The sequence below is a fragment of the Puntigrus tetrazona genome, chromosome 22 (assembly GCF_018831695.1).
Source record: "Puntigrus tetrazona isolate hp1 chromosome 22, ASM1883169v1, whole genome shotgun sequence".
NCBI lineage: Eukaryota > Metazoa > Chordata > Actinopteri > Cypriniformes > Cyprinidae > Puntigrus > Puntigrus tetrazona.
Genome location: NC_056720.1, coordinates 9,612,551 through 9,637,743, shown reverse-complemented (window position 1 = coordinate 9,637,743; position 25,193 = coordinate 9,612,551). Strand labels below are relative to the sequence as shown.

At 37.2% G+C, this 25,193-nt stretch overlaps 2 protein-coding genes across 2 annotated transcripts in view; one reads left to right on the top strand and one right to left on the bottom strand.

Moving 5' to 3' along the window:
• The window catches only part of LOC122328186 (neurocan core protein-like), a 56,907-nt gene extending 44,848 nt beyond the window's left edge, over window positions 1-12,059 (top strand). Inside the window, exons 7-9 of the mRNA XM_043223895.1 lie at window positions 871-1,015; window positions 7,021-7,203; window positions 7,291-12,059. Of these exons, the coding sequence (XP_043079830.1) occupies window positions 871-1,015; window positions 7,021-7,203; window positions 7,291-7,409 (447 nt within the window). The 3' untranslated portion in view covers window positions 7,410-12,059. The remainder of the gene's footprint in view (window positions 1-870; window positions 1,016-7,020; window positions 7,204-7,290) is intronic.
• A 6,569-nt stretch (window positions 12,060-18,628) lies between these two features.
• Window positions 18,629-23,865, bottom strand: hapln4 (hyaluronan and proteoglycan link protein 4). Its single transcript, XM_043223912.1, is given in 6 exon segments — window positions 18,629-19,720; window positions 20,644-20,946; window positions 21,034-21,396; window positions 22,944-23,052; window positions 23,556-23,615; window positions 23,617-23,865. Coding segments are annotated over 6 exon segments (1,290 nt in total). The 5' UTR covers window positions 23,716-23,865; the 3' UTR covers window positions 18,629-19,364.
• Window positions 23,866-25,193: the final 1,328 nt, after the last annotated feature.

The window sequence follows — 25,193 nt, the reverse complement described above, 5'->3', positions numbered from 1 at the left end:
AAGTAGACATCTGGAGGAATGTCTCAATCGACAAAAATAAAATATTAGAATTTTATTACATTTTTAAGATAACATTTTTATATCAGTTTTATTTATTCATGTATTTGTAATGTTTTATTAGATAATTTCTTTATTTAAACTCAATATTTAATGGACATATTTGTATCCATTAACAAATAAAATATTATATTTATTGTAAGAAGATCAACTAACATTTATCTATCATTTACTCTGTCATCAGAGAGTAAATAAAATATGACATTTCATATAAATATTTAAATTGACATATATTTTAATATTTCATTGGCGTTTATTTTTATATAGATTTTATTTTAAGTATTCTAAATATACTTTTCATTGATATCTGGTATAAAAATAATATGGTATACAAATATACCAAATATAAATAGATGTATTTATTTGAAATTTATCCATCAACAATAAAATATTATAGTTAATTTAAATACTTTAACATTTATTTTCATATTTTATAGTATACATTTTTTTTCCATCATCAGCTAAAATATTTATTTGTTTCATTAATACAATTGATAAATATGCAACAAGTAGTTTAAAAATTAAAAAAATATTTATTATATAAAAAAAAATTATTATTTATAATACATGAACTTTTTAATACAAAATATGAAAACATACACTACAACGAATCACTTAAGCTAATCACAATATGATAATAAAAGCAAAATTGATCCGATTTTCAAATCATTTGTATAATATATTATATCAGACCCATTAGGCGTACCTGAAAACCCGTTTGTAAAGCAATGGATATATAAGATGGTACATGAAACACCTAGTAAAGCCATGGGATTGGATTTAGGCCTGAAATATCCCCCGTTCCTCCTCCAGCAATATGAGAACTGGAGGGAGAACCAGCCGGATAATTTCTTTGCGGGCGGAGAGGACTGCGTGGTGATGATCGCACATGAGAACGGCAAATGGAACGATGTGCCCTGCAACTACAACCTGCCCTACATCTGCAAGAAAGGCACAGGTGAGCGCAAAAAGAGAGAGGGGGGCCGAATTGGGAAAAGAGGACAAATACTGTAGCACCTCGCTTTCTACCACACTGTACTGCTTCCTCCAGTGCTGACCTCCTTTTGTTCACTTTTTTCACACAATGTTCCTCTTATTCTCTTTGATTCGCACCTCTTCTTTTGATTGAAATCAGCGCTGCTATCTGTTCACCGTCGCTTACTTTCGAGTCTTTTCGGGAACTCATTTGACTTTATTTCTTCAGAGGAACGCAAGATTTATTTTGAATAATGTGCTGGTCATGAGTGAGTTGAACTGAAGAAATGAAGGGTCGTTAAGGCTGGCCGTGTGAAGGATTCAAACATTCACTGAGAAGATTTAAGTTAAAAGACTGATTTGCTCTCACATTTTTAATATCATATTACTTGGGAAGACTTGAAATACAGTTCCTGAGTAATATCAACCCACTTTTATGATACTTTATGCTTTTGCCCTTTAAAAAAGTAGTTTTCAAAAAAAAAAAAAAAAAAATCCTGCAGTCATTTACCTGTCATACTACTATAAAACTAATTACCAATTTAAATAAAGTTTTAGTTTAATATTTAGAGATCAGAAAAAAAATTTGAATATATATATATATATATATATATTTTTTTTTATTATGTAAAAATATTAAATTAAATATTTGTATTAATATGGATTTTTTAGTTTGAATTGAATTATTTATTTATTTGAGCCAGTACATAATAAGACTTCTTTCTCTGAACAAATTATTTCTGAATGTAACCAGGTCATAGGTTGTTAAATGCTTTAAACTGAATCTGTGCAGTGTAAAATTTAACAAGATCATGGACTCTTAATACTTTTGAGTGCAAAAAAAAGTACATTTGTATGTTCCAGATACCCAACCTTAAGTATAATACGTATTGCCCTTTTTTGTAAAATGTGGAGTGGATGTATTAAATTTAGGTAATTATTTCCCCATATTTTATTGCAGCAAGTTAGATATGGAAATACCAAAGAAGAATGCAAGACGTGAATCAAGGACTTGATGAATAAAGGACATGAACTTTATTTCTTATTGAGAGACGCTTGGAAGCTTTTGATTTTATGTGCCTGATGTGTGCTTTTCACGATCGTTTCATCTCTATTATTACTCGGATACATTATCTATTTGCACACCATCTATAACTGCTTGTAAATGAGAATGCATTTTATAATTTCCAAATATCACTTTTAGTTTAGTTTTGGTTGCATTTAAATTTAATGATCATTTATTATTATCTATCCATTTTTTACGTTACTAAGTTCATTCTTTAAAAATGTATAAGATTATTGTAATTGCCATAACGATAAAAATATATTAGTATCGCCAGCAAATAATACACATTTTAATATTTTAGATGCATTGAATGCATCATTAATATACAAATGAAACAGATTAGGGCCTAGTACTGAGCCATGAGGGACGCCACAAGCAAAGACAAGACGCTTAGAAGAAAACTTTCCCATCTTCACATATTGTCTTCCGTCAGTTAAGTAACTTTTAACCCATTTCCAAGCAACTCCTCCAATTCCGTAACAACCTAGTTTTTCAAGCAAAATTGAGCGATTAAAGGTGTTGAAGGCTTTTTTAAGATCAGTAATAAATATTCCAACGGCATATTTGTATTGACCAGCGCATTTAAAATGTCCTCTGTTGCATCAATTATTGCCCCCGAGGATCTAAATCCATATTGGCCTTCATTTAATAACCTATGTTTCTAAACGATTATTAAATAATTTTTCAAGAATTTTTGAAAATTGTGGCAGCAATGAAATTGATCTATAAGTTATGTTTGCTACCATTTTTGAGCAGTAGTATGACTTTTTGCCGTTTTTTAGCAAACAGCCAGTTTGAAATGACTACAGATATATGTTAAGGGTGTTATAATATTAGGAATGACTTTTTTTGACATGTCAATATCGTGACAATACGTAGAAAAGTTCATTTGCGTTTACTGACAATATTTATCACTTCACGCTCCCACTAACTCCAGACAGAAAAATGCAGTTGCTGTTTCGATGTTTAGCCCGTTTACCTGATCAGTTATCTTTACCAGGTTACCAACACCCTTTAGTTTCTCACAGGTTTGTAATGAGATGAGGGAGAATAAATGGCAGCAGGATCTTCAACTATTTCTGAAACCAAGATCGATTCCATTCCTAGCTTTCTTTTTGTGTCACTCTGAACTTGTCATGTCAGTTTGTACCACTTCATTTTCCCCAGCTCTTCGTTCACCGAGTCATCTCACGTCTTTTCGCTATCAGACAGTGACCTCAACAAAAACCGTCAGTCATTTCGTTCTGAGGATGTGATGCTGGGTCCTCGAGAGGCCTGTGTGTTCAAAGCTTCGATCATGACATGATGGACATGACTGGTTCTCTTCAGCCACTCGTACTCGTCTAGCTCTGACGCAGTCTGCTTCACCCACACCTCTGTGGGCTCATTAGACTCGTTTTATCTGGTCATTTACATACGAAGCAGACTGAGGGTATGGAATCCGTCGGGTCTGTCTGCCCTAGCTAGATATGAAGAGACACCTTGGGTTCACAAGGGCCAACCGGAGAACAGGTCCATCAGAGAATATCTCTCAGGAGGCCCAGACCATGAAGAACCTGCTCTGGAGAGCCAGTGAAACACGTTTCTCACTTCCTATTGAAATGCTGCCCTCCGATCCATAATTTAATACTCCATTCTTTATTAAAATGTGTTTAAGCTTATGAGGTAGGCTGGCTTACGTGTTAAAGCTCACATGGTAAGATTTCATATTAGATGTTTAACTGAAATATCTTGATATTTAAAGAAAATATTTCATTGAAATATTTATATTGAATAATTATCAAGTTAAATATTAAAATATTTGATTAAATATGTATTTTTTAAATATATTTATAGTTAGATTTTTTTATTTAATATTTATCTATCCACAAATATAATTTAAATTCAATTTATTATAAAACAGTTCCATTCCAGCTGTGTTTTATTCACGATACAGCACAGTATGTATATATATATACATAATATAATTTAAGAGTTGTTTTCTGTCATTGTCTGGACCTCCTGAGAGGTATCTTCTGAATCACATGTTTTCCAGTTGGTCCTTGTGAAGCCAAAGTGTCTTATTAGATCTAGACTAGACTAAAGGATCCCTTTAGAATAGACAGAAGTTCATGATTCCTCAAAAGCATCTTCGAACTCACATGCAAATTAGCATTGTTATTGTAGCGGGCTACACGGGGGTTACTCTGGGCAGTAGCCGCAGATTTTAATGGATGCTGTGCTCGTTCAGTTTTGAGCAAACCGTCTTATGGCTGGCACACGTACTCGGCTCAGCCAGCTGTCATTTTGCAAGACCACCTGGGAAACATTTCCGAGCACCCCCACCACCTGCCTCGCCGTCCCCTTTCGTCCATCAACCCTCCCCCAGTCATTCTATCATTCAAACTGTCAGCGCTATTGATCATGCAATCTCTCCAGCCCGGCCCTAATACAATAATACAATCCCTTAAGAGCAGCCAGCAATAGACGGTCACATGATATCAACTCAGATGTGCTTTAAACTGATGTTCGGCAATTTCAGTCGCTATGTTTCTGTCGTGATGTAATAGTTTTTATGCTGAGCTCCAGGTTTTGCTGGAGGTGAAGATGCCTGAATCCAGAGTGTTGAGCATAAGCCTCAGGGTGATGCTGACTCAGTTGAAGAACCCCTATCTGTGTCTGTGTTATTGAATCACCTTGACTTTTGCCTGCCAGCTTTGATATTTGTATGAATGAGGTGAGACGCATCCTGGGGCATTCTGCACGGTCTGGTCGATATGATAGCGCTGCGATAAACCTCTTTCCTTTGTCCTCTGCGAAACTGCTTCAACTTGCAGTTGGAACGCAAATAGGAAATCTGTTATCAGTCACTTCATATGTGCAAAGTAATCTGCCGCATATAACATAAACTATATTAAACGCCTAGATCCACATGTAAGGAAAATGTACAAATTTATATTAATCTATATCAATAATTAAAATATATAATTCATCAGATTCATTAATGTAACCGTAACTTAAAATGTGAATATTTTTTAAAATTAATTACAGAATGTTTTAAATTAATAAAAAAATATATTAAATGTATAAATATATATATATATATATATATATATATATATATATATATATATATATATATGAAAAAGCATGTTAAGTAAATATTTTGTTTTAAAATTATACATATGACTTCTTAAATTCCATTTTAAAATTCAGTTTATATTTGATTAGTAAAAATTGCAATTACATTATTATTTATAGTAAATTTAATTAATGTTATTTTTTGTGATATATATTATAGACAAATGTGTGTACGTACTTGTGTGTTTACTTTTAAAAATGTAAAAATCTTCATAAATATATTTTATTTCTTAATTTTTTATTCATTAAATATAATATTAAAGGTAAAAAGTTATGCTACTCTTTGCTATCTTACTAAAAACTTGGAAAAAATAATAAAAAAATTATATATATATATATATATATATATATATATATATATATAATCGAACATAGAATAAAGTGACATTCATACATTTTTAAATATGGCTTAGATGCCTGAATACTTTGGAGGCCAGTGTATCTATGTGTACAATGTGTCCAGGATTGAGTATTGATTTTATGGTCTATTACTTATTTATGATTTATTGCTGAATCAGAGCTCGGCTTGTGTGGATTGAGGACGGCTGCTGAGTGCAGAAGCGAATGTTTTTAAGTGTGACATTTGCCTCCTGTCCTCAACCTAGAAGGTCATACCTCTTTTTCTCCAGACAAAGAGCTCCTCACCAAAAAAAAAAAAAACACATACAACAAAACTCATCAGGCTTACAAGCTGCCGCTGACTTCCCAGATCAATTCCAGCTCATACCGGCACTGATTAGGTGGCAATTTCTGCCCGTCCTGAGCGAAAGATAACCTGCAGTTCCTTCCCAGAATTGATTCGGTTCTGAAAATGCCATGAAATCCTGCAATGAGGTTAATGGCACGACTTGCTCTGCAACGTTTGATAAAGAAAATCTTACTTGAAGGGAAAAAGCTCGAGTGCCAAGGCCATAAAGTCTGCCGGAGTGAAGACATTACACACTCAAATCACAGGTCAGCTTTATGATGTTCTGCTGCAAATGAACAAGCTGAGGTGATTATAGAGAGCAGCTTTGGATTATGGGTTTGCTGTTCAGAGCGTATGAATGTGCCGGGAGCAGTATACCAAGGGCTAATTGTTTGTGCCTTGCGTCCCGATTGGTTCCCTGAGGTGTTTACTGGCCCACCGCAACAAAAGGATAGGCAACTCCTGCGTCTTCAGTCAAGCAGTAAGCTGAGTTTCAGCTCCGATGGTGCCACCTAATGAAAGAAAAGGAAACTGCAGCTCTTTGAACCGGTTTAATAAGATAAATGTCACCGTGAGGCACTGCTGGAGAAGAGTATGTCACTAGACTGCGGCGCTTTAGGGTTGAGTCTGACTACAGCAATTTTTTCATACACCATGCCTGATATGTCTAGAGTAAAGTGCGCATTTGAAGCTCTTTAAGCCCATTTTATTTATGAATTAAGCAAAATATAGGATTAATATTCATAGTATTCAATTAAATATATCTAGTGGGAATTGATTGGATCAATTAATTGAAAAATTCTTTTTTTTTTTCGCCTGATTTTATATTGAGCATGTTCTGTGCAATTCACACAAAAAAAAAAAAAAACCTCACTTTTGTTGTTCCAGTGTCTGAATTCACTTTTTACCATTTAAAATGATTGGTTTTAGTTTTTATGTGGTTTATTTTAATTTAATTTATACAAAATAATGCAGCCATTGGTTACTGGTTATCTACAACATCGAAGAAGTCAATGTTTTTCAATAACGGTACATTATTTCCTGCAACATGTATTAAGTATGTTGATACGCAATGTATTTTCATTTTCATAACCCTACACTGTCTTTTCTGCAGTACTATGCGGAGCTCCGCCCACCGTGGACAACGCTTTCCTGATTGGTCGGAAGCGTTCTCATTATGACATTCACTCTGTGGTGCGTTACCAGTGCGGTGACGGTTTCCTCCAGCGCCACATTCCCACTATCAAGTGTCGCGCCAACGGCAAATGGGACCGTCCCAAGATCATCTGTACGAAGTGTGAGTATGCCAGCTTTATTCATTAATCGTCAATCTCAAGAACCAAACAGCCAGACTCACTCTTTTATTTCTTTTTGGGATCCTCAGCGAGGAGATCTCACCGTTACAGACGCCACCACCACAAGTCCCACCATGAGCGCAGAAAGCACAAGAGGCACGGTTCAGGAGGTCATCGAGGTCAGCAGGAGGGTCACGGCCATTTCTAACCAAATAATCCCCTCCTTTCCGCCAGCCTTTCACCTAAACCTCCTTATCTTTGATATCCGACGGCCTTTCACCTTTCCCCCTTCTCGTCTGGCTCAGTCTACCCCCGTTATGATCAGAGGGGCACTGCTGGACCTCACAAGGACTATAACAGTTTCACTTTTCCATCTCTTTATCCGTTAATGTTACATCTCATTTTAGTGGATCCAACATGAGGAAAGTTCTTTCGTACCTTCAATGTAGAAAACACTCTAGGTAACTGTTTATGTATTTTTACATAAGCATTAATTGAGCGGGTGGGTTGGTACAACATGTAAATATTGTATTTCATTTCAAAGTGGGATCAAATCGAAACAGCCAGGAAATGCTTGGGATTGGGTGGCTTGTGCAGTATTCCTTGACCGTCTCGACGTTGGTTCGCTTTTTGTAAGACGTTAACCTAATTTATACAGTATTTCTGAGTATTGGTGTGTTTTGAGTTGAGAGGAGTGGTGCTCATCTGGATTTTACAAGAAAATTAAATCGCACTCATGTCGTTCCGAACTTGTATGATTTTCTTTTTTTCTGTAGACCACAAAAGGATATGAGTGACTGCCAGAAGGAGCTGTCTAATAAGGATAAAAAAGTAGTGGTGCGCTGCATTTGACGTCTTCTGAAGCCGCATGCTGGATTTGTGCGTAAAAACGAGCGAAGTTTAATCAAAACTCATTATTCCGTCGTAGCTTTCATAGAAATGTGACGTTTCATGTCAATGATGTCAAATCTTAACGATTAACGAGATTTCAGATCCACATCGGTGGAGTTTTCTGCTAATAATCATTTAAACTTTGCTCACACAAATTCATTGAATACCTTCGGTAGTGGCATATTTTGAAAAACTGCCCATTTCACGCAAAAATGTAACAATACACATGTTGTTCCAAACCCTGTACGGTTTTATGTTGAGCAAAAAAAAGATGAGTGACTAGCTAATTGAGCAATATCACCTACGTGAGCGATATTGAAAGTTGAACAGCTGAGAATTTACTAATTCGAAAATGTCACTTTGGAACTATTTTATATCTAAACAAGTACATTTTTGTCTAAAAAACTTAATTCCATGACGCAATAGCAGTATTATTTATAAAATTATAGTGGATCTGTGGGTCCACCGTGACACTGAAAGTATGATAGATTTGTGTGAGTCCATAATCAAAAAGTTGCTGTATCATACATTGGATTTTATTGATGTCAAATCAATGTGTTCGTAAGCATTTCATTCTTGCAGTTCCCTCGTACGAACTTCTTGAAAACTTTCAGAAGATGTATAAAGCACACGTATGGCCACGCACACCACTTTTCAATAACTTTTATGGTGCTCCGCTGGAAAAGAGCAGCTTGGACGCTCTGCAAAGTATCTTTTGTGCTCCACAGACAAAAGAACGTAATACGGGTTTGAAATGACATGAGGTTAAATAACGTAATTGTTGGAGTCAAACTATTCCTGTAAGTCCTTAAACAGTTTTGAACTAATTGCTACGCAGATATATTTCAAGCCTGCAGTTTCTGAGGTACCGACTTTCTCCAGGTACCGACTTTGAATGACTTAACAATATTAGATGAAATGTACCACTGTAAAATCCCCCCTACTTGTGGTCCCTCCATCTGTTATTGATGGCTTGTGTCATGATCTCCCACTTTCTCACCCACAGAGGAGAAATTGTCCTGTCAGAGCCTGTCAGCGAGAAAAAGAGGCAGAATTAGAGAGACGGAAAAAGAGGTTCGACTCGCTGGTCTTAATTGCGCCCGACTACATATACGCCACATCAAACCGAGCCAGTGACAAGGTACTTTTAACAGCCTTGGGGGTCACAGCTATGCCCGCAATTAGCTTCTCGAAGTAGCACACTTAAGAAAGAAATAAAACAGGAATGGATTCCCATGGGTGGGATGAGGATGAAAACAAAGAATCCAGATGGTGCGATATCACATACGGGTTAGATGTTAAAAGTGCTCATGGGTAAATTTCAGAGGCATACCTCCAGCACTGAAGATCGGGAGGTTAAAAAGGAAAGGCGCATGCAGAAGAAAGCCAGTTGAGAGGCAGCATTTGGCCTTCTGTTCTCCTCAGAGCGAAAGATGTGGTCTGGGCTCACTGTGGTTTCCAAAGGAGCACTTTTTTTTTTTTTTTTTTTTCTTCCCTACCAGGTGCGTGTCCTGTTTTTCAAAGAGTACTGCGACAGCTGACTCAAAAATGAGGGCCGCTCCTTATTCTCTGCACTCTCAACTATCCTCTTTACCTTAAAAAGGGTAAAGACTCTTTCTTTCTTACAGCGCGTTTCTCTAATGCCAGGGTTTGTGCTTATCTCTCGCTGTTCCTCACTCAATTTCCTAGTGAGATTGCAAACGCAGCCCAGTTTTCCGCCAACTTCTTTTTAACGTCAGCGCTCCCTCTTCTTTCCTTCTCTACCTTTATCCTCCTTTTTAATAGCCCAGAATTCAAAGAATGAAATAGGCGTAATATCTGAACAATTCATCTTTTTGTTCCAAAAAAACATAATTAATGTTGAGGTTATTGGTGCATATTTTGATAAAGAAGCAATTGACTTTAAGAAAAGGATGGGGTTTTTTTATTGACATTTTAGAAAAAAAAAAGCTGTTTTTGAATGTTGCGAAGTCAAAAATGCAGCAGCACGCATTTGTAGTAAATTTCACAAAAACATATCAATTTCGCATTATTTTTATTATTTATAAATGTGTGAATTTCTGAAAAAAAAACTCTTTACTTAAGCATTTGCATTGCGGTAATAATAATTTCAGAGTGGTTAATTTCCTTGAAAATAATGTCACAATGCAAAATAAAACCCACATCCTCAAAGCAAAATCTAATTTTATTTTTTAAGTTTTGGGGTGAATAATGACCTTTTCTGGGCAGGTTTCGTGCAACTCTTTCTAACGCCTGATTTGCATTGAACAGGAGGTGCCCCAGTGTTATGCAATTTGTCTGTCAAAATTGGAGTTTCATTCTGATACCCAGGATCGTAATAATCCATATTAGCTGCTAATGTACCTCTATATCACGCTAATAGCTCTTTACAGCCCTCAGCTGAGGCTAGCGAAGGAAGGCAGATGGCTAACAATGTGGCAACTTAATTGCGAGCCTTGATTATAAAAATGAATCTCTAAACAAAGAATGTTCACAGCTGTATTTTGGCAGGCATTCTGAAGAACTATAAAAGGCAGCTGCGGGATTTTCTTGTGGCAAGTTTTCTGACTAATTGCCACAGAGCAATTGCTGTCCCAGAGGTTGTTACGCTAGCTGCGCCACCCCTTTGTAGTTACATCCGTGGAACATAGTCTTATTTAGGCTTGTTTGCATGACTCATTCAGCCAAATTTGTCTTGTTTCTCGCAAGAAGAATATGCAAAATACTCTCGATAGCCTCACGCGGTTTGCTTCCTGTCCGCTGCCGCAACCAAGAACGCCGTTTTTACCAATTTGATAAAATGTCCGTGTTGCATTGAGACGTTAACCTTGTCTTTCCGTATTTACATGATTGTTGGAGGTAAAGAGGAAGCTACGGAGGTGAGGCCGAGCACGATTGTCTCTGTTTAATCAGGACTGCAGGTAACAAGTCACATCCATCATCACCTTCCGGACTATCGCGGCAAGAGTAACACATCTGAATTTTTAGTGCGTTATCTTCGGCTGCTGGAAATGGCTTTGATTGGACGGTGTCAGAAAGGGAATTACCATGACAAAGAAGCCAGTTCAGATGCCGATGGCAGTGCGGATTGTTCTGGAAATCACAGCTGCTTAGTATACTTAACCCGAACCTCCGGCGTTCCCTGCTCACCTAAACCGTGCTTTCATAGTCCGCCCTTTACTTCAAATAAATCCGCATTGGCACATAATCTTATCTGTAAATTCCAACTCAGCTGGCTGTCACATCACTGTATATACGACTTTGTCCTGCATGTCGTTTTTTTGACGATAACACTGTTGAAGAGAATCTGTAATGTGGTTTTACATCGATATGCATTTTGACTTTACGTTCTTCAACTTTTTTGCTTACATTTCAAAACCAAGCATATGAGACTTTTCCTGCATATTTACAGTTGCAGCTCTCATTCCTGTTTATTTATTATTTGTTGGCTTGAAGGGCATCCCGTCGTTATTAATGACCCAGCATTCCCTGCTGTTACAAGCAGTAAATTCATTCCTCTGGCAGTAGCAAAACAACCTTGCGACAAAACCATAAAATCTTTTGACACCACTCCCTGGCTCGGTGATGTACAGACTTTGTTTTCACTTCTTGATGTTCTCTTCTCATTTTTTTATGTATGGATTTATTTGTTTTTCACTTTTTTAACATGGAATCTGGATGTGTTTGTTGCTTAGAGTCCCAGGACCTCAGTCACACAGGCTAACTCTCCGTTCTCCGACACTAGGCAGAAAGCACTACAAACATCAAACACCATCTTTTACATTGAGATACTGTTGTTTATTTTTAAAGCATTTCCTTTACCGGGATGACCCGAGTAAGGCTGTGTGAATGTGGTCCATGTGTGTTATCCAATATTTATTGATGTTCTTATGAATTCTAGTTCTGTCATTGTATTATATTCTTTACCGAACAAGTGGTCAATTAAAAACATTGGATGGGATCGGTAGTACCATTGTATTGGTCTTATCCTTTACAGTTGTTTTTGTTGCAGATTACACATTCTTAAGGGTTTTTTGCCATTAACTACACCACAAAAAACTTGTCTGACTTTCTATTCTCTGTAGAACTCAACATGTGTTCATGCAGCTCTTTTCCATACAATGTACGTATGTAGTGACCAAGAAAAGCATCAGGTTTGGAATTACATAAGGGTAAGTAAAGGATTTTCAATCACATTTATAGATAAATTATCCCTTAAAGATCACAAATTTAGAAAACAAAAAGTCATCATTAAATGGACAGTTCACTCTTTACTGTTTTGAACATAAATGAAGAAAAACGAGAGCTTTTTGACAGACAGCAATGGAACTGACTTGTTTAAGACCCAGAAAGATAGAAAGGACATTGTTGAAATAATCCATGTGACATCAGCTGTTCAACCCCCCCAAAAAAAAAAAACCAAAATAGCGACTTTACTCAACGATGCATCAAGGTATGCGGAAGAGAAGAAATAGTTGAATAGTTTTTTTCTTTGTGGAAAAAAGCATTCAGAGTAATTCATGACAGAATTTGACCTTTTTGGGGTAAACTGATCCTTTAAATCTCAAGGGCCTTACAAGTTACAGATTATTTTAATGCCGATCAATGAAATATGAAGTTGTTTGGTTTAGCAAGGAAAGGTTTGTCAGCTCCACGTTTGCCACTGCGAACATTTTAGATTTTTTTTGTTTAATCTTTCTCTTTCCCTCCGTCACTGGACGCAGGTTCTTATCGGGCCATTGGCTCACAAGAAGTGTGTGGTGAATAATTCATACACTCCGTGTATCTCTGACTACCTCTGCTTTATCTCTTCATGTCAGATTCAAGGTCTTTGATGTTCCATCCTCGCACTGAGGAGCGAGACATTGTAAATATTTCTGTATCCGCTCCTGTACGGAGCTATGATTCTCACATTTAATAAACAGGCGAGATCAAGACTCAGAAGAGCACAGAGATGCAACAGAACAAGGTGTTAGTCGCGCAATATCAAAGAGTATTATTCATCCAGACATACAATTTAAAAATGAATTACTTGTTTAATGAAAAAGTACCCTGTTGAGATCCCCTCAAAGAGGCCCAGTCTTTTCATAAGCACTGCTCAAAATGTAAATTCTGTCATTATTTACTTACCTACATATTATTTTTTCTCTTTTTTAAAGAACAGTTTCAACTAAAAGAAAAATGCAATGCAAAAAATTCACTTCTTAAGAAGTCTTCTGAAGTAATAACATAGTTTTTCTTTTATGCCAAAAATCATTAGGATGTTAAGTAAAGATCATGTTCCATGAAGATATTTTGTAAATGTCTTATTGTAAATATATCAAATCTTAACTCTTGATTAGTAATATGCATTGCTAGGAATTTAATTTGACGATTTAAAAGCAATTTTCTTGATATTTAGTTTTACTTGCAACCTCATATTCCAGATTTTCAAATAGTTCTATCACAGCCGAATATTGTCCTATCCTAACATAACATTAGTGTAAAGCTTATTTATTCAACTTTCGTATGATGTATAAATCTCAATTTTACCCCTATGACTGGTTTTGTGGTCCAGAGTCACATATAAGACTTCCTTTCGTCTTTCACCACAAATGATTATCGCTCCTTTAAAAGTTTATTCCTCCAAAAACATTGACATCTCAAAAAGTCTGCGAATATATTGCAATGTGTGTTTGAATGAGTGGTTTATTGATGATTAAATGTAATATAGGCTTTTATGCACATATAAATAATGACCGATGCAAATTCGCTAAAATCATCAAAACGCTCCAATTTTGCAAGCTTGGCCGTGCAAGAACCAATGAGGTTTGTTCTCCCGTGTCAACCAAGTACAGGTTCCAATGAAAATACAGTATTGTTTGTGTCTCAAAGATGAGAAATGAGTTCGTAATGACATTAATGTCAGAATTTAACATTTTAAATAAGCTGTCCCTTGACAAGTCACTATGCCACAGGAAAAAAAAAGAGATCTCACAGAAAACCCACAATATAGCCATTATCTGTGTGGATTTAAAATGATATTCAATGTTCATTTTGGGTGGAATGTTCCTTTAAATTTATTTGGACAGTTTAACCCTTGAAACTCCGTGAGCTACTTTGATTTGAATAAATTCCAAGCTAGTTTAATTTCACAGCTGTAGAGGGAGATCTTTCTGCCCGGCTGATCTGCATGTGCTAGACTCTCCCGGTGTTCCAAGGGCACGCTGTCCTCATTAGACGTCAAGCTGTGGAATCTAGTTAGTGTTGCTCTTAAGATGACCTAGGCATTTTTCCAACCGCAAAAACACATTCCTGATTTACTGTGGAGCTTTCTTTTGAACCAGTTACTATTCTGGGAGCGATATGAATTTGAAGAAGTGTAAGCCCACTTTTTTTTTTTTTTTTTTTTTTTGCTCTATAAATATTAAGCATCTCATCCTAGAACTTTTTCGCTGACTGAAGCTAAGTGTGCTAATAGCATCTGAATTGCCAGATTCCCCCGTCTTTGCTTTCTGAATGTGTTCCTTGCCGTAAACCGACGGCGTTTTGAAAAACTGTGACAGGCAACTATCTCCGGCGTATTCCTCATTTGGGAAAATGCGTTTATACAGTTGCCATATTAGCGTCGTGAGTCAGTGCTAAGGTTAATTCCTATTCTTAAGTTCATTTTTCATTCCAGTAGGTAAACTGATGAATGCACGAGGTCTGCTAAGCCTTTGCAAGAGCCGCATTTAACAAGATAATGATGTTTGTGCAGATGGTTGCTGAGTCCTTAGCTGCTAATAGCTTTTTAAAGTACTGCGGGATGCAAAGCAGGCCAAAAAAATGAGTTGCGAACAAATAAAAACACACTTTTGCTCAAGTCCATCTGGGCCGTTGAGTTCCAGTGTACCTTTCTTGTAGGTCTACAATTGATCCGGAAATCTTCCCTCATTAAGCAGCTAAGCGCATCTTCAGTACAATAGGATTTTTACGCATTGGTGGCTTCGGGCATAGCAAGTCTATCAGAGTCCTCTTACTTCTAGTCTCACAGTTCTGTCGTGCTCCAGGGAAGCGCTCGACCTTCATGGCTTGAAAGGGCCATGTTTTAACGTTTCATAAAGGAGGTTGTGAGTATTATAGCTGTGGATATTGCATTGCATTGATGCATTGGGTCTTTGTTCGTTTTTCAGTTTTTGTTACTTTGTTTATGCATTCAGACTTTATTACAGTTTTACTAAACACAAAAACATAACCAGAAAAGAAGCTGGAGCCTCAGAACACACCACTTCCATGAACCAATGATTGTTAGAGGTGTTTACCACTCAGTGCTAACATTTTTAGAAAGCTTGCTTCGGCGTGCTACTTTGGTACAAATGATATCACAACAGTTATTTCTTTTCCTTTGCTTCATGTATATAGTATAGGCTTTATCCTTAATCCTTAAAATAAAAAATAACTTCACCTTGAAACCAGGTGCGTGGTTAACGTTAAAGTTAAAGGTTCGTTTTAGCATTGGTTTTAACTCTAAAACAAAATCCATACCTAAACTCTGATTGGCTGGTGCTAAATTGAGATGCAATGTCTATTTTGCTCATACCTTATCTTGCTTACATCTAATCATGGAAATTCACAGCGAACATTTACAAAACACTTGTTTTTAACTCAAACTGGTCATGTAACTTCCTTTCTTCTTGCGTCACGTTCAAGAGCTCTCTGTGAATAAATGCTCTAAACAGTTGCATTAACCTTCTACCCTTTCTTTTCCACTTCAGTCTGAGTTCTCTCAACACAGACTGTCGAGCAAAAGCAGCATGTTCGCTCTTGATCTGTACCTACAGCCGCTTCCAATCGGAACAAATCAGCAGGATCCCTGTTCAAAGCTTACAGGGTTTAAACAAACAGCAAACGCTCACTGTTCACTGCTGGAGGCTTATTCAACTAAAGCAGAGGCTTTGTATGCACTGACTCATTACCCGCTGAAATAAGCCAATCAATGTTACAAACACTTCAGCCAATTACTATGTAAAGCATTATGTACATAATACAGCGTTCTCAAAGTTTACACAAGAAGAATGGCTAGACATATTAGCTCAACGAGACTGGAGTGTTTGCATGAAGGATGCAATGAGCCAAATCATGCAAATATGTAACATCTTTCCCGTTTTTATTTCTGAAAGTCTTCGTTTTGAAAATACATCGACTGCAAATAAGCAAAATCCTGTAAGTTAATATTTTCTACATCCAGACGATTAATCAAGTATAATTAGAATTAGAATCATTTTTTTTGTGGTAAAAATAGTACACCTAAATAAACAATAGTATTTAAAAAACTGAGTAAAATACATCTATAATAGCAATAAGTCAATGATAATTAGTTCAGGTAATCATGCTTCTTTTTGAATGTGTGGACATCCAAATGCGTAAACTCAGATTGAAGGTATAATTTTTTATTTTGCCGTTGCAATGAACAGTTAGCATATTGAGAACATTCTCCTGTGTTAGCGTAGGTTTAAAAACTGTTCGCCCTAAAAATCTGATAAAATGGTGCACGGTGTTCCCAGATCACAACAATATGCAGAGATGAAGTTTGACAGACCTGCCAACCTTGAGATTTTTTACCGAGGGGTGGGGGATATATTCTCAAATTGGTAAGTGAGGAAAGGTTGTGAAGAAAGCAATGCAATGCAATATTTTGAATGAATTATTTTATTAACATTTTAATTGATAATATATTTACTACACCAATTGTTAATATTAAATTATGAAAAAGTGTTTCAAATGAATGATTCAATGTATCACTCATGAATACTTCAATTGTTGCATTACTGGATGAATCAGCGTTTTTGAACAAATCTCGATTCAGTCACAAATACATTTTTAACAGCCACTTTTTACCGTGGCGAGCAATACTATTGACATTATTTACGAAGCATCAGGAAACTTTAAAAAGATCTATTTTGATCGCTACCATAGACATCTGTATTTATATCTTAACTGTAAACTTTGATCCCAGTATCACTGTGATACTATGAATGAATACATAAAGAATACAGTGTTCCTTATTTGGAAAGACTGTTTGTGATTTGCATTTATGGGGAATGAACCCAGCGCTCTGACTAGTCAAAGTCCTCTTTAATTGCTGTTGCTTGATTTAAGTACTGTGCGTGCACAAAGGCGTCACCAGGATTTGCGTGGAGTGTAGTGTGCTACTGTGCCCACTAAAAGGTTAGCAGGTCTGAGTTTGAGACGCTCCACACGTAAATGATAACAATTAGTGTAGTGCATTTACACGCATGTAAATAATTAAAGTGCATATATTAAACCTACATTGCATATATTTATTTAATTGAATCATAGCATTTGTGAATGTACTATAGCATTGTGTTGTGTTATGATATTTAAATGCATTGAATATATCACGGGCCTTGAAAAACGGTCATTTCCAGCATTTCCAGCATGGAAAGTGAGCATGCTAACAAGGAAGCTACAGACCGTAACCTCTAGCATCAGATGATGTTTTGAGATCATGGGAGTGAGGTTGATCTCAACAGCACTCACCACCTGGCCTCCGTTACATATGTATGTGTTATCTTTTGTTCACGAATTATGACTTGATTTCTATGCTTAACACTGTCTTAAACAAACAGTTTTGTTGGATAGCATGTCTCTGCTAGCTCCTGCAGAGATGGGAATGCTACTTCCTTTCAAATCGCACGGCATTAACGTTTAGAATAGATGAGCAAATTATTTGACACCTTGTGCCTGTGTAGTACATGCTTTCTGAGTGTTCAATTTTCACTTTCAGTTTTTTCCTGTCAGCAGGTAAGAAACTAGACAAATATGGCACCTTTTGAGATCTGATTCAGTCCTGTTTGCCCAAGAGGACGTGCTCAGTTGTTAGGGGTCAATTAATCTTGACTTTTTCATGTTGAGGGAAGATTAAATCTATCCGTTGAAAGATAATGCAACCATCTCAAGAGAAATATTTTAGATTATCTTTTTTATACAGCATCTTCTTCTCATGAGAGTAGCACAACATACGTGATATGATGCCAATTTCCAATAGAAGTTAGCTTTTTAGAAAAACATTTTTGTGCTTCAATGAAATAGTATATAATTTAGCACTCGTTATATAATGTTTTTGTATTCTTTAGAATGTTTACTCCTGCATTCAAATTATATATAGGGTGCTAATGAAATCCATCAGAGTAAACTGCCTAATTTCAGCCATTTAACACATGACTGTTGCTTTTCTTTGAAATTCATGAGGCCTCATTATAGCTGTTACTATGGAAATGTAAGGGTCACTTATGTGATTCTGGCAAAACAACAAACATTTTCTCAAGTGTTTTGCAGTCTGTAGACACAAAGTGCAGCATCGCCGGGAGCTTGTGCCCAAGACAAACCAAAATAGCAATGTGCAATTTGTTAGAGCCATATTCAGCTATCGTCATGGTTACTGGTGACATCAGGTTTTCCTTCCCTTTTTGTGTCAGAGGTCAAGCTTTTGTGTTTACAAGCAATTCTGTTTCCTGCATCCACAGTCGTTTAGAGAACTGACATGCAAACAACAACAGGTAAATAACTTTAATCTAAAATGCATTATCACAGACAATATTTTGCAATACTGAATGGACAGTGTAATCAGTAAAGCAGCTGATGTAAGTCTGTCATTCACAATACTTTAGCTTTACCACTGTAATAAACATTTAGAAAATGTCATGCCTAATTCTGTTATTGCTTGCGAGGTCATTCAAAATGTATCAAAAAACGAGTGTCTAGTGTTATGTGCATAGTAATTGGCAAAGCTAATCAGTTTTGCTACTTGCTTTGATGACAATAACTCTGAAAGTTCATTTTAATAAGCAAGCTAAGCCCAGCCAAGCTAGCCAGTTCATGCTAGCATCTGATGCAAGTTTTGTTCATTATTACTTTCTCATCATCAGGCCATTGAGGGCTATTGCTAATGTGCTATAGTCATTGTAAGGCTAAATTAGCTTTCCTGTTTTCATAGCGCTAATTAAAGTCACTTTTGTCTTCCCTGGGAAACAGCAAAATAAAACAAATTGAAAACCTGAAGGCTAAATTCTGCATGCAGGGTACACTGCGAAACTAATGTCTCTGAGGAGAAAAGTTGCTTACTTTCTCAATTTAGAGATGATTGACACCTCATTTCAAGCAAGTGTGTTAAATTGTACAAGCCCCGAGTTCAGCACTAGCCTAGTTGTCTATTAGCCTAGCAGGTGTGCAAAAAGCCTTGTCGGTCAAACATGGAAGCCATGATGCTAGTAACTGGTATTTTGCACTTTCAGATGCTTCTGGTGCTATTAGCCAGTTTGGTTGTGGTTTCTTTGGGAGCCTGTGTTGACTGGACATCAGTGTTCTTCCGAAAACAGTAGACTCCGTAGAGGCGGAACTTTTTATCAGGGAAACCTAGGTTTCGAACCCCAGGTTCTGGGCCCCCACAGCGGGCCCGAGGATTGACGATGGGGTAACGGATGCTGCCATCTTCCACCCAGCCAGCCTCACAACGGTCCAAGAGCTGGATCTTCCATGCGGCGTATAGTTGTCCAATTTTGGCGATCACTGCGTCGTCACGTTGACACGCCTTTACTGCCTCGATGTAGTTTACCTTCTTAAAACGTTTGAGGAAGTAAACACGTCCTGCAAGAGAAACACAGTTTTAAGAAAAACAACAAAAGCTATGAGAAGGCTATACAACAGTTAGCCATAAATGTCTGACAAACTGGAATAGCAAAACAACATTTTCCAGCTGAATGGTCCATCAAAATGCTAATGATAATCTTCTGGAAAGTAAATTTGGATCATGATTTCAGTGCCTGTCATGCTTTTTTTTCAGGCCTGGCTGGGTAAGTTAAAAGAAACTAAAAAAAGGAAAGGACAAAGAAGGAAACATTTCAGACCGCCACTTGTTTTTCAGAAGTCATTCATTGATTTTCTGTTTGTTTATGTGACGGCTGACTGTTAGAGCAGTACAATCTCTCATATTTCCCACAGGGCCATTGGCTAAATTTGCAGCAGCTGGTCAGTGTAGGGGTATTATTGAAAATTGCCCTAGCTATAAAGATTTCAGGACAAACTGTCCTCTCTAATAGCCCACTTGGGGGAAAAGAGAAGCCTTTTGGCTCTCAATGACTTGACTGCTAGTGGGTCTGAAGAACTGGGCAAATCTCGTGTACCCACTGGATCATACAGCACTTAGTAACAACTGGTCTGAACCAGGGCCAAAAATACAGTTTTCTTCCTGAAGACAAAATCAATTCAACTTTCAACTGAGCAAACGCCTATTATTCCCGCATGGCCACAAAGTGTCTCTGCACCCCATAAGCTGTACTTAATCATAGTTTCCCTGAAATCTGATTTGATTTGGACCATTTTCCAGGAATTGATGCATTGTTCAGTTAAGACTCCTTCATTTGTGGCACTGGCACCATTTATTGGATATGTATTGAATGGAAGGCAGTGAAAGGAGAAGCAGGAGGACCTTCTCAACAGGAACCTGGTCCAACAGCCTCAGGCCAGAAAGGATGTCTAAGAAGCAATTTCATCCCAAGGCAAACACTCACCATTGAGGTTCGAGGTAAAACAAAAAGCATCATAGCGTTCATCATCTTTGTGCCTATAGCCATAGTTACGGACCCCCGGAGGGCTTTCTTTTCGGCCACATTGGTCTCGAGGATGGGAGATGGGGTACTGGACCGAACCATCCTCTAACCAGCCGGCGTTGCACCAGTCCAGTCCCTCAAGCCATGCCTTGTGGAGCTGTGCATGGGAGGCCAGAATTGCATCTTGCTGTTGGCACACTTCCTCTGCCTGGTGGTAGTTCAACTTGTAGCGTCCAGATGGAGGGTAGTATGGGAACACCACACCTTTGAAAAAGTTCAGAGAAGTTGGTTAAGTAGAAATACGACACTTTATTTCATCTTAGTTACTACAACCAAGACCAGTTCCCTGACCTTCAAGGTCTAGATTGACAAATCCTGTGTCATCCTCCATGTCATTGGTGACCTCACACTCGTAGCGGCCATAATCTTGCAAGGTGATATTGTGAATAATAACTGAAGCATCTCCTGGCCCGGCCCGTTCCAGAGACACTCGGTCACGGTAGGACCCAAATGCCTTCTGTTGTCGCCCCAGTGCTACAAATACGTCTTCAAACTGGAAAGCGTCAGAAACCTTTGTCCATTTGATGCGGATGCGGTTAGGGTCGACGTCCTCTGGTTCATGGTGGTAACGGCAGGGAAGAGTGATAGTGCCACCACGATGAGTGACCACCTTACCTGGAGCAGTCTGGACTATCACTGCCCCTGTTTCGTCCTCTAGGGAAAAAGAGAAAAGTTCAAAAGTTCACATTATATGAATTATGTTTATCAGAACCTTGGAATCAGTCCCATACCTTTTAAGAATCTAGCGCCATGCTAAACTTCAGAAACTTCAAAAGGGCCACATTCAGAGGGAATTAGATTTAAACTGTTGCAATTATATTTGAATATGATTTAACATCATGTGAAACCATGAGTGCCACATTTAAATCGTATTACATTAATAATGTTGAAATTATATTTGAATGTGAATTTCAGTTGAATCTTGACATTAGGACTGGCTGTCAATTTGAAATTTCTTAAGGTTTGGGTGAAAATTTACTTTATGTGACTGTGGAAAAGTATGCAGTTTTGTGGTTGTTTTTCATGCAGTTCATGTGCAAATAGGGTCATTTTCATTTCAAATACAGCCAAATCTTTTAGTATTCTTTGTGCTGTGTCCCTTTCAGTTATGTGAACTTAACTGATACGCCACATCCGACTAAAAATCTGCATATTGCATGAATATTCTTTAAGAGTGCCAATTGTAATGCAAATGCGGCCCACTTGCTGAGTACATTAGCTTTACCTGTTGCACTAAATAAGCATCTAATCTTAAACCTGGTAAGAAAAATTAATGACTATTTCCCACAGATTCCTTTGCTTTTGCCTGAAAGCTATTCAAAGGCACTTGAAGCATAGCTGGATCTCCAAGCCACCAAGTCTTAAAAGCGTGAAACACAGCTATCAAACAACACCTTCTCTGATAGCTATCCAAGATTTTCCGGACAGACCTCAAGGGCCATAATCAGCTTTGACATCTGCTCATTTAAACTGTCAGTTGGACACCTGGCACTCGGAAATGTTTGTTACCACAACACCTTTTCTTTTGAAAGCTGGGTTGCCAAACATGTCCAATCATTAATTCAGCCAGAGACAGCTAAAGAACCAGTATTTCATCAGAAGCAAAGAGTCTAAACTGAAAGCAATGTCACTGTAACCACAGACTTTTTGAAAGTAATTTGCAGCTGCCAAGTAAATGTTGGGACCATGCTGTTAGAAGACAGCTACAGCTTCAATTAAAGACCCTTTTTCTTGCTTACATAAAAATGAATATCAAATAAAGAAAATCCATCTAGCTGACTTGAAACCGATTATAAAACATGTTTACCTGTTAAATTAAATTGTCAGATGTTGCATATTACTTTTAAATCCAACTTGAGCTTCGAGTAGCCACTACAATTGGAGTTTGTACGTTTTTTTTAACACTTCTGGTGTTCCGACATTAAACTTGCAAAGTGAGGTTATACTCTGAAGATTACTCTTGTGGGTGGAGTGGTCTGTGTCAAAATTTACATGAAATGCTCTGAATATGAATGCACTTACACAATAATTGTATATATCTGTTAGTCACATGTTTAACACAGTTGCAAAAATGTTTTCCTACAAGTAGGCAATTGTCGGTAGCTATAAGCTTCTTCTGCTTGCGCAGCATTTGCAGCTTTGTCTTGTGTGCATTGTGATCTGGGACACCTGGTATAAAGTGGCACAGAAGAAGTTCTTACCCATTACATGAACCACTCTCCTACGTCCTTTCTCCAAGTCGGCTGGGTAGGTGTTCACAAAGGGTGAAAGTAACAACAGCCCACAGGTAATGGTTTCCAAGCACAAGATCTTAAAAAAAAATAATAAATTGCACATTGCACACAAATAAGCTTGGTTTTGTTAGTTTTTTTGTTGTTGTTGTTTTTTGACTAAATCAGACGAATAAATGGGAAGTATCTGGTCTACATCTACTGCAACTCTAATGATGGATATACCAGCATGACAAATATGAATGTGTTTTGGATCATCTTTGCAAACATTAGGTACCAGAGTCCTCTGCTATAGCAAAATAGTCAGATTTTTGCCGTCTATACAAAGTCATACAGTGATGCTTTACAAATGCGGGTCTTTTTTTATGTCTTCTTTTATGTAACATGATCCAGACCACACATACACACACTATGCAGCACTGACGCCAGCCCAAACACATTATATACGACACAACGGAATCATACATCATCCTCCTCCTCCTCAACTCCCCTTACAGCATCTTTGAGCATCCCCTACCGCAATGCACTGCGCATTATCAAGGTTACCGTAGTAAATCCCCCACGCGTGCAGTCTTTACTCACCAGCATGACGAGAGGACGCGTTTTATGCAGTATGAAGTTATTATTGCTCCGGTGCAGTGACTTGCGTTCCGGTGCAGCCGTCCCGGTTCTGACTCGGTTTCACTGCAGATGTCGTCTGTCGCGTCTCATCACACTGTGCTGCTGACGGTGTCTCTCTCATTTACATTACGACTGAAGAAAAGCTCTTAGTGTTAGGCTGATGCACTGTTGGTATCAAAGAGGGTTGCCCGTCTCTTTTTCGGACGGTGCACTTTTAAGTTTGAAGTATTTTGTGTAGCCTTGTTTACAGCTGCGAATTTAATCGCAAACTCGGTAGCTTTGCCAGGTCGTTTATTTAGTAGCGTTGTCGTCGATATTTAAACTCGAATAACCTCAACTTGTTTTAAGCACTTCAGTGGTTTAAATTGGTCGAAAATGAGACCCAAACCTAACGCGAGTAGGTTTTGACTATGTATATCCAGTAAATAAAGTGTATTGTATCGTGAAACTATAATAATGTAGTGTCTGTAATTAATAAATGCACTGTGTTTTCGTTAAAAGAGAGCCAGGTAGAGTTTCGTACTTGCCTTACATACTTGTATAGCAGCTGTAACTTTAGTGTACGGAAAGGGGACTGAGCTCAAGCGGGATATTGTCCAAAGCTTTTTACCCCCTCTTCAAAAATTTATAATCACATTTTAATTAAGCACATAGCGACTGGTGGTAAGTATTTGTAAGATATGAGGCTAAAATTAATATTCTTAATTTAGTTAATTTATGCGAGAAACCGTTTAGTATGCTAGGCTAAATCTCTATACGCTAGCCTGAGAGTTTATTTGCAAAAACAGCCTATATTTCCGTTTTTATTCATTCTCATAAATTATGTTTGTGTGTGTGTGTGTGTGTGTGTATATATATATATATATATATATATATATATATATATATATATATATATATACATGTATATATTTTACAAAATTACAATAATATGTAATATTCTAATCTTGACTCCTTTATTAATACATATTTATTATGTTTCAGTATTTGGTACATATTTGTTGTGTGTTTGGAGAGTGATTATTCTAGACTATTTTAAGTGATCCTTTGACAGATAATTGTGTAATACATTACACTGCTGGCCAATACAATTTTAAATTCTTTAAAGTGTTTTTTACAGTTTCTAATTTTTTAAAACAAGTTTCAGTTGTATTGCAAAGCATATAATAGGCTGTTTAATTGCCTACTCATTTCATTGTGACAACTATTGTTGTCAGTATGGGTTCAGTGAACTGTAGCAATACTTTTAATGCGTTCAATAGCTTATTTAAAACTGACTTTTAAAAAAAATCCAATCCTGAGAACTATTCACTGTAGGAGAAAGGAGCTAATTACCACTAGCCTCCCCTATACTGAAATATTTAATATAATACTTTTTGACCTCTGCTATGTCAACACTGAAATGAAATTATCCGCTAGACTAGCTTGACAGATTTCTGTACTAATTCCACTGGAACTGATTTGATGCCACACTGAGCGCTGTTTGTGTGTGCAAGCAGAAATGGTGCGCATTGCTCCTCATCAGCATGAAAAAGCTGCTGAGCAAGGGTAGCTTTTAATGTTAGCAGCTCTAGAACTCAAGCCTGCTGACTTTATCAT